At 45.8% G+C, this 16,643-nt stretch overlaps 1 protein-coding gene across 15 annotated transcripts in view; it reads right to left on the minus strand.

Annotated features, from left to right (window-relative positions):
- CIT (citron rho-interacting serine/threonine kinase) overlaps positions 1-16,643 on the minus strand; it is a 144,985-nt gene that overhangs the window by 10,742 nt on the left and 117,600 nt on the right. For 7 of the 15 annotated variants that reach the window (XM_016149546.2, XM_016149542.2, XM_016149537.2 and 4 more), the window contains 14 exons: positions 14,600-14,740; positions 14,047-14,154; positions 12,151-12,313; positions 11,698-11,862; positions 8,657-8,794; positions 7,927-8,107; positions 7,265-7,356; positions 6,642-6,746; positions 6,221-6,390; positions 5,403-5,447; positions 4,859-4,939; positions 4,576-4,711; positions 2,800-2,939; positions 1,627-1,719 (listed from right to left, as the gene is read on the minus strand). In XM_016149546.2, coding sequence (XP_016005032.2) covers positions 1,627-1,719; positions 2,800-2,939; positions 4,576-4,711; positions 4,859-4,939; positions 5,403-5,447; positions 6,221-6,390; positions 6,642-6,746; positions 7,265-7,356; positions 7,927-8,107; positions 8,657-8,794; positions 11,698-11,862; positions 12,151-12,313; positions 14,047-14,154; positions 14,600-14,740 — 1,758 coding nt within the window. The remainder of the gene's footprint in view (positions 1-1,626; positions 1,720-2,799; positions 2,940-4,575; positions 4,712-4,858; positions 4,940-5,402; positions 5,448-6,220; positions 6,391-6,641; positions 6,747-7,264; positions 7,357-7,926; positions 8,108-8,656; positions 8,795-11,697; positions 11,863-12,150; positions 12,314-14,046; positions 14,155-14,599; positions 14,741-16,643) is intronic. The other 8 variants (XM_016149547.2, XM_016149543.2, XM_016149540.2 and 5 more) reach the window with 4 other exon arrangements.

Here is a 16,643-nt window from a genome sequence, read left to right on the forward strand (position 1 = left end):
TGACCCGGGGCACCCGCCGTCCTGGGCTCTCCTGTTTCCGCCTCGGGCACCTAACCGAGCCTCGAGGGCGGCCGCCACCAGACTCGCTCAAGCTGTCAGTCACGCAAAGCACATTCGATCGGTCGTCTCCTGCCCCTCACGAGGACTGACGTCCCTTCCCTTCCTCTGGGTTCTTTGCAACCCCAGACTAAGAAGAAAGGTCAAACGGTAGCCAAAAAAGGGTCAGAAACACCATTTCAATGAAAAGGTAGTTATTCAAAAGTATGGCATTCTTGTCAGAGGAAAAAGTCTGGGAAAATACACCAACTATTAACAGTACTCGCTGGAGGGAGTGGCTTTAGTTTCCTTCTTTTTTCAAGGTTCTAACTGTGTTTTTATTTTGAACCTTGTTACCTGTGTAATCATCACCATCACTATTGTTGTCATCTATGTGAATTACCCGCTTCCTAATTACTTCTGCTTGTTTTCAGGCCAACCCTCATTCAACGACTCGGGAACGCTTATCCAAAACAATGGCCAGGAATTATTGAGAAGCAATGGTTTCTGAGGATTCCCCTGACGCTAACACTTTAAACTCTAATCAGCATTTTCACATCCACTGAATATTTATTGATTACCTCGTAAGTATAGGAGGAAACTTTTAGGCAGCACGACATAGTGAAATGGTAGGAAAAAAAATCAAACTTCAGGTATGGTCTCGACTTTGTAACTTAGGATCTCAGCCAGCCTCAATTGTCTGACCTGCAATTGGGGACTGCCGCGCCTGCTTTTCAGAATTGTTTTGAAAAGTGTCTGTAAAGCAGCCGGCTCAGTCTCTGGTACCAGAAGGTGTTCAGTAGCCGGCTCAGTCTCTGGTACCAGAAGGTGTTCAGTAGCCGGCTCAGTCTCTGGTACCAGAAGGTGTTCAGTAAAAACACAAACTAAACATCGGCCCACTCAGAATGAAACAGTTTTTCTAACAGGTAATGATCCTTCTATATTCATCCCTCATTTTACTTTTGACACTGATCATGAAAGCACCTGAAATAAATCAGGTTTATGAGGGGTGAAACGGTCTAAGTCGAGGGACAACTGACAAGCCTCCTCCGGAAGCGAGGCACACATAAGGAAGGCCCTGCCGTGCACCGTGCCCAGACTGCAGTCATCACCACGACTCACTCTGCTCCGAGAACCAGCTCCCTAACTACATACTGAAACACGCTAGTGCTGGCTTTTCCAAAGGTTATTAATAAAAACTTTTGGGATCTGAGAAAGATTCTGCTAAGTGCCACCGGGGAGTGCCAGCTTCTCAGAGAGACCGTTTTCCTTTTCTTTTTTTGCTGGTTCAAAAGAAGTATCTCCTCCATCAGCCAACTTCCTTTCTGCCTTAATGAGAGGCTGGATTTGCTGGGCTGGCTGGAGAGACAGCTCACAAACAGGACAGGGACAGTGAGAGGGAGAAACTGCAGCTACCAGCGGCTCTGGAGCTTCCTCCAGGAAAGATAGGTGTCTTTCTCTCTCTCTAAGGAGGTCGCCCAGGCTTCAGGTCTGCAGGATAAAGAGATGGGACACACGCTGTCCCCTGAGACAGCACAATTCTCACACCAGGTGCCAGTGAGAGGAGGGTGGGCGGTGCCTGGGACTTACTTTCCGAATGCAGTATTTGCTGAGGTTTTCATTGTAGCGGAGAATGACGACTTTGTTGGGCATGGCTGCACAGATGCACAGCCCGTTCTCAATCTGAAAGGCAACAGAGAGAAAAGAAAGAAGAGCATCACTGCTGTGTATACGGATTCTTTAGTAAAACTAGGAAAAGAGCATCAGCTTAGAGCAGGGTCTCTCAGCCTCAGCACTACCGATCCTTTGGACCAGACGACGGCCTGTGGCAAGGGCCTGTTCTGTGCATTGCAGGAATAAGACAGCAACCCTGGGCTCTCTACCTCTCAGATGCCTCTCAATGGCATCATGGCCAGTTATGACAACAAAAATGTCTCCAGACACGGCCCAATGTCCCTGGCGGGGCGGAATCACCCCTGGTTGAGAGCCACTGATGTAACAGAGATGCAGAGAAAGGCTCAGGAAACCCACCTGCCCCCACACACTCTGGGGGTACATGTCTTTTGCTAGAGACAGATTCTTTTGACAATCTTACCGTCAGAGAGGGGAAAGGTGGTCGAAACTGCTGTAAGAATTTACAGAAGATTTTGGTCCAAAGGTTAAAGTTCTTAGCTAAGATCTGTGTTTATAGAGTTCTACAACAATGCTCTTTTCTAGAACAATCGAATCCCTCTTACTTCATCTCCTACAACTATCTTTTATCATTTCACCAAGGGTGAAAAGAATTGTTCAAATCGGTCTTGAGATGAAGGTGAGCAGTTGGCAGGGTAGGTGGAGGGAGACAGGATGGGCTAGGGGAAGAATACACAGGAAAATGCAAATTGTTGGTAGCCTTCTATTTCTTGGGTTGGGTACTGAGTTTCTGGATGTTTACGACACTATTAGGTGTTATAATTTTGTAATTTACTTATATACTCCATACATTTTTTTTTTTTAGCGTGTCAAACATTATAATGAAGTTAACTTACAACTTTTAAAAACCAATTTTGGAAAACTAAAATGCACATTTCTAAGTAACTTGTCATTCACAGAAAATATAAGACATTTAAAAATATGTGGAATGATAAAAAAAATTTACAAGGTGCAACCAAAACTGTAGTTAGAGGAAAACTTGTAGCCCTAAAAATGCTTGTATTAGAAAAAAAGACCTAAAAATTAATGCGCTAAAACATTCTGCCAGTTGAGGCCCTGAGGGGAGCTCACCTTGCCAGCAGCAAACAAGTGGCAGCCCTTGACAGCTTCGAAAATGTTCGGCGAGATGTCCGGCTGGGCAGGAAGGTGAGACTGTGCCAGGGACTGTTTCACTTTCTTCACGTCGACAAGACACAGGGCCCGCTCTTCTCCTGAGGAGAGAAGGAACAGCTTCCGAGTCAGTCGGAGGCCGCTGAGCAAAGACACGGCAGTCCTAGTTCTATTCACGGATAAAAGCCAGCAAGGCCACACAAACGGACTACGTTGTTCACAAATTCCCCGTAAAACATAGTTTAGGTCCACGTTTTAGATCTAAAACGAAAGCATTTGGCCTCTTAGTTAAGATTCTGGGAGAAAAAAAAAAATTCTGCAGATATGACATCGAAGAACGTGAACTGTACTTTGAAACATGTTTCCCATCGAAGCAAAGAAAGTGTTAGGAACAACGAGAGGACGTTATATAAAAGAATAGGTTCGGACTATTCCAATATGTCGAAGTCAAAGATAAGAGACAGGCTGAGGATCCCATTCCAGATTAAAGGAGGCTAAAGAGACATGACTAAAGGCAACGCACAATACTGGATTGGATCATGAGTCAGGAAAATAAATAAAGGACATGACTGGAGCCACAGGTAAAATCTGATGATGGGAAGCGTATCAAATAACTGTATTACAGCAAGGGTTAAACTCCCAGAATCGGAACCATACCACGTGCAACTATTCTGTATGATGCTGTAATTGTGGATCCGTGCCATTACCTACTTGTCCAAACTCATAGGGTGTACACCACCAAGAGCGAACCCTCCTGTAAACTGTGGACTTTGGGTGACAATGATGTGTCAGTGCGGGCTCCTCCGTTGGAACAAACTAGTGGGGGAGGCAGGCGGGGGGGTGTATGGAAAAATCTCTGTATTTTCTGTTCAGTTTTGCTGGGAACCTACAACTGTTCTAAAGAACAAAGTCAAGAAAGAAGGGAGGAAAGAAGGAAGAAAAGGAAGGAAGGCAAACAAGAAGAAAGAAAAAAAAAAGACAAAGCAAGCGAGCAGAGGAAAAGAGCTGAGAGTTCAAGAAAGGCCGGCTGCTGACCATATTATTTCAGTCCCTGGATCCATCCGGTCACGCAAAAACTGTGGATGTTTCAGGTGATGGGCATATACATTATGGTTCTCCCTTTTAAAAAAAAATAGTTCCACCAATAAAGAAGGAGAAAAAAAAAATTGCCATGGTTACACAAGAGCACATCCTCATTCCAAGGCGATGTGAGGAAGAAGAACTTGTGCAACTGACTCTCATAGTTCAAAAAGTGACAGTGTGTGCGTGTGAGAGAGAGAGAGAGAGAGAGAGAGAGAGAGAGAGAGAGAGAGAGAGAGAGAGAGAAATGTGGCAAAAACATTAATACATGGTGAATCTAGAAGAAGGGCCCCTGAGAGGTCACAGAGAAAAGAGACAACGCTCGACAGAGCAGGAGAACGCTCAGAAGGCCATGGCTCAGGGGTCGGTAACGCGATGAGGACAAAGGGTCTGACCTCGATGACTCGCGTTTAGCCTGGCATAATGGTGAGATGTGCCTTGGGGGTGTCGCACGTGCTAATCGTACCCCAAGGACACGGAAGCTGGACATGGAAGTCACCAGCTTGGGCAGCAACAGGAACACAGCGCAAAAGAGTTGCTTCTGTCCCAACCGGCCACCAGGAAGACCTGACTCTGTGTTTCCCGAGCATGACACTAGCCTTTCACGCCGGTTGTCCTTAAAAGTGAATAAAAAGCGCCGCGGCCTTGGCCTACCACCTGCTATCATGAGTAGCTTCTCCAGGTCCTTGATGATATAAATTTGGAAGACTGCTCCAATTCCTGGAACGTGGGTGAGGGAGTTTTTCAAGACATTCAGTGCATAGAGCCCTTCCTCGGTGCCCACCAACACCACCTGCGGGGGCAGATGTCCAGAGGCAGAACGTAAGCATCGTCACGTCACCGTAACAGCAAGAGCAGCAAAGCCGACACGGTCCTTTCTTTCGTGACTGCGTGTGGCTACTGCCCTACGCCGGCTGACCGCATCCACACACGTCATTACCTGGTCACTGAAGGGCAGTGTGCAGTTCATGTCTAGGCGGTCATCGCCTTCCAGTTTCAGCAGGGAGTTTCCAAGCAACTTCTTTTAATATGTTTAAAAATAAAAATAAAAAATAAAAAAAAAGAAAAAGAAAAAGAGGATCTGGTGAGATCGAACCGTTCGTGGCCAAACCATTCAGAGACAAAAGCGAGAATGGAGAGAAGTTTAATGCCAGGAAGAAAGGCAAGCTCCTCCTGAGAAAGCTCAGAAACACACATCCGCTCGTGGCTTGCCTCAGATTTTAATCCAAGCTCAAAAGGCAAGACCATCGATCTCATGGACCTCTCCGAGGTGGCTGTTATTTCGCATCGGAGTTGTGACTCCGCTTGGATGCAGGAATGAGTGAGTGCAGTGGACGCAGACAGATATTCTCGGGTAGGAAATAAGCTGAAGCCAAGGCGACGTCAGCCGCCAGAGGTTAATAAGCCACAGGGAAGGCTCCTTCCCCTCCAGGCTGCGAAGCACAGCACCGGCAGCAAGCCGACAAGCTTCTGAATCTCTTTACCTGAACCCACGCGGGCAGAAGCTCGTACGAAATACAGTCGCGGCCCTATTGTACACATTGACATGGATTTTAGTAGAAGGTTTATATGTGTAACCACAAAACAGGTCATTAAAACAAGGCTCCCCAGTGAGCAGAGTTCCTTATCAGGAGACTCATGGTTAAGGATTTTCCAGTTTGCTAACACTTAAAAGTGTTGATTAGGAGCTAACTGCTTGAAAAGAGCTGGTCTTTGGTGGAGAAAATGCCAGAGAGCAGAGAGCCCTGTTTCTATCCTGGAACGTTCTGGGAGGAGTGCTGCCAATCAAGGCACACCTACATTTCTAACATCTTAAGGGTAAGTAGGATTTTAAACCTGCCTACAGAAGAGCAAATCGTGTGGAAGCAATTGAGAAGGTTATGAAAAGCCTTGCTGAAGTACGCATGGCTGTGGGCAGCCTTTTTGCTGCTTCATGGCCAAAGTGCTTGTAATGCAAGCCTTTAAGCCAAATAAACTCATCGGAGTGAATAAGAGAGAGGATTTCCTTATCAGGACCTCAGCGGCTTTGCTGCCGTAACCAAGATCTCGAACACCCCAAAGAGCCAGCTGATGGTGCCGACTCCCCCCATTCTAAAGGGCTGTGGAGGGGGAGGACCCGCGAAGCCAGACGAGCCCCCTCAGAGCCTGTACGTCTATGACCACCAAACACCCGGTCATGACAGCCTCGAGCCATCACCCCTCAGAGAGAGGGCGCCCGAGGGAAACCAAGGCAGCCAGCAGGAGTCCCACCAAGTCAGCCCACTCTACAAAGACAAGCTCCGGCGTCCGTTTTCATACTCACAGCATCGGCTTCTGCTTTTTCCCTAGAAACTCTCCCACCTGCGACAACTGATTCTAAGGCGGTGACCCAGCGCTGTTTGTCGGGGAAGCTGGGAGCTAGCAAGTAGAGCGTTCTCCCGGGCCAGCAGGTGGTGTGCGGGTGAGACTCCATCTTCAGTATGTATGGGACATCTAGGAGATTGGACAGAGACCTCAGGGTTGGGTGCGGATCCCCACCCCCAACTCGCGCTGGGAGGGAGAGCCCTGAAATAGCAGAGACTGTGCCAACCACACGAATCCCGGTTATGGCTAAGACGGTGGGGCGGGGGGCGGAGGGGCTTCCTTTGCAGGCCAACGCTCCACGAGCCCCCTCCTGCACTTGCTGATTTACGGAGCTTGAGCGCAGCCCACCTCGGGGGCGGGGCTCCCCTGCTTCTCCTCACCTGCTTTGGCTGTGTTTGCGAGTTCGGAAGCACCAACGGCGCCATGAATAGATACGTCCCCGTCGGGAAGGCACAGCTCAAATTCTTCCACCGGCCTCTGTCCAGCTTGGTGCAAAGAGGAAGGGCAGAAAGAAAAACAAAAGAACAGAAACAAGAACAAAGGGAGGAGAGAGAGAGAGGGCGAGAGAGAGAGAGAGAGAGAGAGGGCGAGAGAGACAGTACGCGTGGAAAGAGAGGCGCACGAGAACAAAGGAGGGAAGGATGTGCAGAGAAGGCGGAGAGGGAAGATAAAAACAAAATAAAGTGTGTCAGATGAGTAGCACAGTCAAATTTCTGATGACGATGCGGATTTATGGGCTAGTTGACCGAGGCAGAAGTTCTCGGAAGGTGCATTAGCAGGTAGAATCTTCAGGGCGGCGCCCTGCAGGGTCTTCAGAGGGGATACCTACAGACGTGAGTATCGTACCAATAACCTTTAGCGAAGTCACTTGGTTTTTAATTTTCAAAAATGGAAAACCGCAGAAGGCTTGCAACCCAGTCCGAAAAAACAAAGCCTTCACGCCAAGACTGGGAGACCTGGGTCAACCGCGTGCAGTGACATTCCCCCTGAATTATTAATTTACCTTCTCTGGCTTCGTTGTCATAAATAAGGACTTTCGATCCCTCCAGGACGATGTACTTCCTGTCCCAGCCTTGCTGTCCCCGTTTGTTATTCCTGGGAAAACAGACGTGAAAACGAAGAAATGTTTGAACTCAGAAGGATCCAGCGGGAGGAAGGGGGCGGGATGGGGAGGAAGGCCGAGACAAGACATCCCTCGAACTCCCCAGAGAACCTCAGAAATGGAAGTGGCTTGTGGCCTTCCATGCCCAGGAGTTCGACTGACACCAGAGAGATGAACAGGAGAAAAGCACACAAACTTTATTTTACATGTATGTGGGCGTCTCCATAAGCAAACGAAGATGCAAAAGCTGACAGGCCCAAGTGCTTGTTATAGCAGGCTGAACAAGGAGTGGTAACTATGGAAAAGGGACTAAAACGTACAGGGAGGCTGAAGGAGCACAAGGGTCACTTCAACAGACAGGGTCTGGCTGCGCTGGGGAAGGGGGACGGCTTTAGGGGAGTTTTATTTCTTCCTTTTAGGAAGAGAAAAAAAGTTTGCACCTGTTTTTCAAGTGCCTTTAGCTCAAAATAATCCTTATCCCAGAGTAGCATATTTGGGGGCGGCATATTCAGCCACCCTTCGCCAGCACCTGCCCCAGCCCAGGCTGCCCTGCAACAACATACCTGGGCACCTTCATCCACCCTTCCAGGTGCAAGCTGCTGCTGGGCTCCTTGGTCTGGAGACCCGGGGAGTTCATTTTGTCACGGCAGAAGGCCTCAGTGAAGTGCGTGGCATATTCAGCTGGCAGGCCACAGGTGGCTGGCAAGCACGTGGAGCACTTGGGATGACACATCACCTGACATTCTAGGGAAAAGCGGTGAACAACCTGAAAACCTGCGTGGCTGATCTTGGACCATTCATTCCCTTCCTCCGCCGGCCAACCCCCGGCCGGGCCAGTCGGCTTGGCCCTGTCCTCCAGGGGATCCCTAAGCTTTCCCAGGAGCCAGGCCCCTACAGACAGAGAAGATGACAGAGCCAAGTGCTCTCAGTCCGATCTTCCTGCTTTCTCTCGGGCTGTCACAAACAGCTGTGCAAAAGAACACATTTGTATATTTCGGGTGGAGCCAGCACACAGGCTAAAAGGTAGGGAGAAACCAGCCTGATGAAAAGAGGGCTGGAAATTACGAAAATCTGGGGCATTCTGCACCGGGCGTTGGAAGACATGAGCTGAAAACAGGTAGAAACTCACTCCTTTAACAGGAGAAAAATAGCATCCTCCCACTGAAACTAAAAGCTTGAAAATGAATGCACTACATAAGGAATTTAAAATGGAATAATAACCTCCGCAAGAGAGATTTTTTTTAGGTGGAGACACACGGGTGCCCACCGCGCACACACAGCTGCTGCTCTTACCGAGACATTTGGATGCCTGGCGGCCAAAGTGCACAGTATCCAGGCACACGGCACACTTCGTGGCTCGCATGTTCAGTCCTACGTTAAATCGGTGGGGAATGTTGTGGTGCATGCGCTCCTTAAGACGCCGACTAAATTCTGGAGGAAAAAAAATTTTTTAAATCATAAGAGTGCTGCCAATTATACCATCAAGACAGTGAAAAGACAACCCACAGAACTGGAAAAAAACACTTGCAACTCCTATCTCTGACAGGGGACTTACAGCTAGACTACGTAAAGAACCCGTACAACTCCATAATAAAAAGACAAATAACCCAATTTAAAAATGAGGGAAGGATTTGAATAGGCATCTCTTCGAAGAAGATAAATAAATGACCAACAACCAAATGAAAAGATGCTCGACTTCATTAGTCATTAGGGAAATGCAAATCAAAACCACATTGAGATACCAGTTCATGCTCCTCAGTAAGTCTAGAATTAAAAGAATGGAAAATACGTGTTGATGAGGATACAGAGAAACTGGAGCCCTCATTCATTGCTGGAGGGAATGTAAAATGGGGCAGCCACTTTGAAACCCAGTCTGGCAGTTCCCAAAAATGTTAAACATGTGATTAGCATATGTTCACTCATAGGTATATGCCCAAGGGAACTAAAAATATGCGTAGCCACAAAAATTTATACACAGACGTTCATAGCAGCATTGTTTGTGATAGACAAAAAATAAAAACAACCAAAATGTCTATCAATGGATTAACAAAAAAAGATGTGCTATTCATATAACAGAATATTATGCAGCCATGAAAAATGAAGTACTAATAAACAGCACAACATGGACGAATCTCAAAAACGTTATGCTCAGTGAAAAAAGCCGGACGCAAAAGGCCATCTATGGTATAATTCCGTTTCACAAAACGTCCAGAATAGCAAATCCATAGAGATAAAAGGCAAATTAGTGATTGCCAGAGGTTAGGCAGAAGGAAATGGGAAGTGACTGCTAGTGGGTATAGAATGTTTTTTTGGGGGGAGGAGGGGCAAAAAAAGTTCAAAAATTAGGATGTGGTTACACAATCTGTTAAACTTAACAAAAAACACTGAATTGTACATTTCAAGTGAGCAGATTATATGGTTTATGAATTTATCTCGATAAAACTGTTAAAAAAACTATTAGACCAGCTTAACTACAGTTTGGGAAACTAGTTTAACAGTAATAGATGCAGCTAGACTTATATGAATCAACTCAAAATCTCCACTGCCTGGTTATTAAAAATTAGCGTTTTTTAAAGAACATATTACCAATAGGAGAATGGCTATGATAGTATAGATGTTCCTGGGCCTTTTATGAAGAAACATATACCTTTAGGTCAAATGTTTGTAAATATTTTAATCATGAAAGCTTTGTTTACCAAGTGAAATCACATACCTAGAGAGTTTCAGAATCCAGTTTAAAAATCACTATTATAAGTTACAGAATTATTAATAAGATAGGCCCAAGTGCTTATATATTACTATAAATTTCTAATTATTAAATATACAAACTAACTGAAGAATTTTCCCTTCATGTCCAGTTCTTTCATGAATAAACTGCTTTTGTTAAAAAAACAACAACGACAACTTTAAGCCTCAAAAAACTGAGTCTTATATTTATATTCCTGCCTATTAAAATTAACAAGATTGATTTTTCTCCCCTACTTAAGAGGCCCCTTCTCAACAGTGACTTAGAACGAATTAAGGGCAGCTTTAAATAGAGAGAAAACCTCAGGATCCAAATTTCTTTTTTTTCTTTTTTTTAAGTGAAAATACATCTTTTTTATTAGAACGAGGAAGCACAAGTAAAGACTTTTAATCATACATATTCACCACACAGTTTTACCTTTTCTGACTCATTTTAATAAAACAGCAGAACCACTAACTGTAGAATTGATTTAAAAATAAGTTATAGTCCTGTCTGTTAAAATGAGCAAGATTGATTTTTTTTTTTCTTCCCCATTTAGTAGGCCCCCTCCCAAGAGTGATCCAGAACGAATTAAAGGCAGCTTTTAACAGAGAGAAAAGCTCAGGATCCCAACTTCTGAATCCAGATTGTGTTCTCCGTCTACCATCGCCTCCCTTCCTTTATCAAACGACTCAGGTGGTCGCTCTCTGAACCAGGGCCAGAAACCATTCTTTCCTGAGTTACCATCACCATTCTGAGGACGTGAAGAGAAAAGCTCTCTGAGTCGGTGTTATGCAAACACAGGAAACAAGATGACATCATCATTGAAGAAAAACAACGACGATAAAATGCCATTAAGATTGACAACTAAAGCAGGGTTGATGGTGGCACCATGCTGCTGAACCAGCTCTACCCCGTTCGCCCTGAGACTTTCCTAACTGCCTTCCTTGGCCTTTATTTAAGACCTTGTCGTCTCGAGGTGAACACAGTACTTTTGAGACCACAAAGAAAACTCCTCACACTGGTGGTAAGGATATAAACTGGCACAAACTACCAACACTCCAATGCATATAACCTTTGACCCCGATGATTTAGTTCCCGAGAACATAGCCTACAGCCGTAACGCCCACAGGGGCAGGATGTTCACTGCCGGGTGTGTACGGTAACGAGCACTTGGAAGTAACCTAAATGCCCATTGGCAGGGATCTGGTGTAATAAGGGAGACACATACCCAACACCACGGAATACAATGAAGCTCTTTAAAAGGACGAGCTCTATCTGTATGTGCTAATATGAGGCAGCCTAAGATAGCATTTTGCAGAATATAGCATAGTGTGCTCTGATATTTATAAAAGAAAACAGAAGGGAGAAAATAATATGGCATGTGAATAACATACACACGTGTTTCCGTGCATGAACTATTGCTGGAAGAATACGACGGCTGACTCTGGGCAAGGGAACCAGGATTGGGGGGGAATGGGGAGAACGCTTACTTCTATTTTTTATCCCTGAATATTATTACTTATCATTTTTACCGTATGTCTGTATTTCTTAGTTGATGAAAAAAAAAAAAATGTGAGAAAACTCCGATGGCTGCCTGAGAACGTACCCTCTGGAGTGGAAGACTCCTTTCTGCGGCTGGATGGCGGGGCGAGCAGGCTCATGGCACTGGGCTGGTGCTCAGGCGACCGCACGATGGCAGACATGGCGATCTGCTGCCTCGCAGTGGCCGGCGTGGACGGGTGCGGGTGGTCTGTGGCTTTCCGGTGAGCAGCTGGGGAGACACCAGTCCAAAGCCTTTCGGTTAGCCAGGTCACCAAGAGGCCCGGGCCAAGTGGGCTGCCCCTGGGCTGTCATTCAAAGACCCCTGACCGAAAGGACACACATTGTACCAAACCGGCAACGCCAAGGATGCCGGCAAGTTTTCAGGCTTGGGCCGTCTGGACGGAAAGCTTAGGGGGCAGTAAGCACTGAGGCTGAACTAGTCCTGGCCAATCTCGTCGAGATCGGTCCTCCGCCTTTTCCACAGCACTTTGCAACTTTGCATGGAGAGCGCGCCTACCTTCCTCCCGGGCGGACCGGAGCTCGATGCGGGTCTTCTGAAGGGCTTCCTCTAGCTCGGCACAGCGAGCTTTCTCCTTCTCCAGAGCCACCTTCAGCTCATTGTACTGCAGAGGAACCTGTGTGGGCAAAGCAGGGTCCTCTTTCCGTCGACTAAATAAACCCTAGCAATGGAAACAGAGATATCTCCTAACTCCTGGAAACTGGCACTTTAAACTAGCTAAAGGAACTCTGACTCGGGAGGAGCACAGCACGAAAGCCAGGAGCATACTCACTGTAAGCAGATTTAGTAAAAATGGCAATGTGAAGGGGGAGGGGGGACACTGAGCCACAGCCCATTCCAATCCGGCTGGAAAAAAATAGGGATGCGGAAGGTTCCACCAAGGGGGTTCAAGATGCTTGGACTGCTACCACCTCTTCCTTGAGCAATCCCATGAAGGAGAGCCATTTCCTGATTCTTTACCCTCAAAAAATGGAAGTGGAGGATGGAGTCAGGAGACATGGTTCTGAAATCACTCTTGCCTGGAATTTGTCTCATTATGTTTAGTTACAAGACACAGGAATGAGTGTTTTTTTGTTTTTGTTTTTAAAAAAAAGGAAGCAAAAAAAAAAAAAAAGAAAAAAAAAGTGGAATGCTAAAATGATGTCAAAACAAGGAGCTTATCCAAAAAAAAAACCAATAATGCAAATGGAAATGTGTACTGTACATGGAAGAAAAAAAAGGAAAACATAGAATGCGACTGAAAAAAAAAAATGGAAATACCCTAACTACATCAAGTGACAGACATAATCCAATAACAGTCCACTGCTAAAATAAAAAAGATTAAATATCATAAGCATAATGAGCACGAACAGTCACACGACATGCAAGAAACTCCTTGCCCTGCAGCCACCCCCTGGTAGGAGCCTGGCTCCCAACGCTGCTCTTGTCCCCTCACAGTGACCACAGCACTGGGGACACCCAGCTGCCACTTCGGTGCACTCCTCGGTATTCTACGTCATCACTGGCCTCTCCTGTAAAACCGCGGCCACTGCTGTCCTAGCGTACGAATGAATGGCTTCGGGAGGAAACCGTGAACTCCTTAGAGAGACACTTTTAAGCTGAGAACACTTGGCCAAAGCCGGTAAGAGGGCTTCAGTGGTTTAGGGAAACATGTTTTGGGCTTATTAAAAGACATCTTTCCATGTGCGTCTATATGTAACCCTGTCCATAGCTATTTCTTCATTTTGTTTTTTGGGTTTTTTTTTTTGGGGGGGGGCATAGTTTTAAATTTGTTTGTTATAATTTTAAAGGGATGGGACAGTTCTTGGTGGAGGGTATAAGTGTCCAGTCAGGCACTTTAGGCAGGTCACTTCAACAGTCTGAGTCCCAGTCTCTTCATGAGCCAATCAAAAGGATGAGGCCAAATGATTTCTCCTCTTTTATGAAGTCCTATGTGACCTGAGAACCCCTCTCTCTCTAGAATCCCATACACGTGACCTGTGATCTCTCTGGGGTCTCATAACTGTGACCTACTAATCCCTCTGGAGGCCCATACGTGTGAGCTGAAAAGCCCTCTGGAGTCCTGCATGGTGACCTAGGTATAAACCTTTCTCTCTGTTACCATCCCCGCCCCAGCTTCTTAGGGAATGAAAAAACCGCTCCCTTAACAGACAGGCAGGATGATTTCAAAGGCCATGAACGTCAAGTGGTTTGTGACAGACTTGACAACGATATCCTCTCTTAAGGGCTATTCTGATGATCTCAAAACCTATTCTGCCGCCCGAAATAAAATAAGAGAATGTACATTTGTGTTCTCTCCGACGTCCCCTGGATTATCTGTCACCATGGTATGCACTGAATTATAATGACCAGGCAAAAATGTCAGCTCCCCACTTTCCAAACACTTTGACCCACCTTTTTCTTTTTAGCAGGTTGGTCCATTTTGGCTTGCAGAAAATCAATGAGTTTGGTTTGTTGAGAAATAGTGCCTTCCATTTTCACCTTTTCATGAGAATAGAGAACCTAAAATTCATGAAAACGAAAATAGCCTCAGATCCAGGAAAAAGCAGGCTTTTAAAACTTGGAACTTTAAGAAAATAAAAAAGGCGTTAGGGTACTACCAGCATATGGAAATTCGACATAGACACACCAGGTCAGCATTTCCTTACTTAGTCCTATGCTTATATCCAACAACAACAACAACAACAACAACAACAAAATGAACCGATGAATAAAAATGTGAGAAAAGTAAAAACAGCAAGTGGTCCCTATTAGAATCTAGGGGATAATCATTACAGGAATTTTCTAGCTTCGCTGAATGTTTGAAATTTTTCACAATGAAACACTGGGGAAAAGGAAGCAACGGTGCACAGCTTGGAGAGACTGACCGTTTCCCCGGACGGTTCTCAGCCATCATGCTTTGCCTCCGGAGACAACTTTCAAGTCAAATCCCTTTACCAGTTCTCACCTGAATGTTTTCTAGCTGATATTCCAGATCGCTCCTTTCTGTCTTCAGCAGGTCAGCCCGATCTAGAGCTTCCTGGAGCCCTTGAGTCAGACGGAAAATATGATTCTTCTGCAGGTCCATCTGCTGCTGTAATTTGGCTTGCTAGTGGGAAGAAAGGCCAGAGAAAGGCTCAGTACCGCTCACGCCATAACTTGCTCCCACACTGTTCCTATTACCAAACTAATTTCAGGCCTGGCACCAAAAGTTCGGCTTCTGGAGTCATCTCATTCCAGAATTAACGGCTGTCTTCTCTTCCAAAATGATGCATGCAGTTAAAAAGAATTTGCACAGAAATCTCTGACGGCCGGCAAGCCACAGGATGCCCACCGTAACAGGAGGTCCTGGGTGCTGGGTCTACTCTCCCACTCAGAGTTGCAAATAAGGATATTTTCGTACTTAAGAGTACGAGCCATCTGAGTTGACATCTAAAGTAATGTGACTTAGTGCCTTGACAACCAAATTCCAATTTGTCCTTATTTTTTGTTTTTAAGATTTCAATTGCTATTATGAGAAATCACTTTTCCAGGCACTGTAGAATTCACAAAGGGGAATCACATTGCCTTCAACTTAAAGGGCACCCCAAGGGCACCCCAACAAGCACACGAATAGCCACGATCACAACAGATATTTCTACAGTGTTGGGGCAGCAGGGAGAGAAAGATCCCAGATTCACTACAAGTATTGGTAACACTCAGGAAAAAAAATCCAATATATCAAAAGTAGTTTCGTGTTGGAAACCTCTCTCCAATTTTTACAATGGAAGTAAACCAAAAAAATAGGGCAAGCTGTCAACATAGTGGTTTATGGCTCCCTATCCTAAAATGCTTCTGTTTGTAAAAAGCAGGAGAAAGCAGTTATCCTGACAAGATGCTGCTTAAGTTCATCCAACACCTGGGTTACAGTCTAATCACACTTGCTTTGGCCCAAATACTCTTTCCTGGCAGCCTAAACCCTCTGCAGACTTAAGAACAGGGAGCTAGTGAAGAGCGATAAACATCCCCGTGGGGATTTTCCAACAGACAACGGCAAATCTCAGGGTTCTCAGGGCAAGCGGGCGAGAGCTACTGACGACCTCAGAATATTCTGACCCTCTCAGTCTTACTTGACCTCCTTCTGTATGTTTTCCCTTCCATTTCTACTCCTCGCCTGCCCTCTTCTTGAGAGGCAGCTGATTCCTTGGGGACTCACAGTATAAGGGGGCGGACCTCGGCTTCGGAACATCAGAGACCCTGGTTTAAATACTGACATTAAACACTTATCGGTCAGTGACCACGGGCATCTCTTACTGCTTCCTGGAGACTCAGTTTCTTCATCTGGAAGTGGGTCTAATACCTCACTGGGCGAAACACTGAGCACGGTGCCCAGCATGTAGTAGGTGCTCCATGAATTTTAGTACTTAACCTCCTCTGTCTTTCTGTCCCTCTTTCTTCCCTCCATCCAGTTCAGGTGCTCACCTCTTTCCTATCTGCCTTTCCTGTCCCAACTGACTCTGCCAGCTCCTCTCTCCCCCATCAGTCCCCCACAAGGCAAGAGATACTGTTCCTAGCCAGGTATCATCTTGTCTGTGTGCCGACCTGGATTTTCTGAATCAAACAACAGAATCCTCTAAGATACAGAAAAGGGAAGGAAGGAAGGAAGGGAGGGAGGGAGGGAGGGAGGAAGAAAAATAGCTAAGATAACTTCCCTTCAAGGGAGCTTTCCATTCCCTGAAGCATGAGTGACTTCTTCTGCAAATTATCTCTTTAGTTTCTTTCCACTATTTTAGGACAACATGAATTGCAAGGCAGGAAGCAGAGAAACCAGTGCTGGGGATAAGAATCTGTTTGGTGACAGCCAGGCCCAAAATATTTTTCTAGAATAAACACACCAACCATCCATTAAGCTTACCAAGACATAGGCTGGCTATTTACCATAATAAAAAGCAAATAAGTGACATTTGTGACCAACGAAATGTTTTTCAAAACCATTTACCTGCTTGCCAGAGAGAGAGGCAAATGGAAGCTAT

This window comes from Rousettus aegyptiacus, unplaced genomic scaffold, assembly GCF_014176215.1.
Source record: "Rousettus aegyptiacus isolate mRouAeg1 unplaced genomic scaffold, mRouAeg1.p scaffold_m13_p_5, whole genome shotgun sequence".
NCBI lineage: Eukaryota > Metazoa > Chordata > Mammalia > Chiroptera > Pteropodidae > Rousettus > Rousettus aegyptiacus.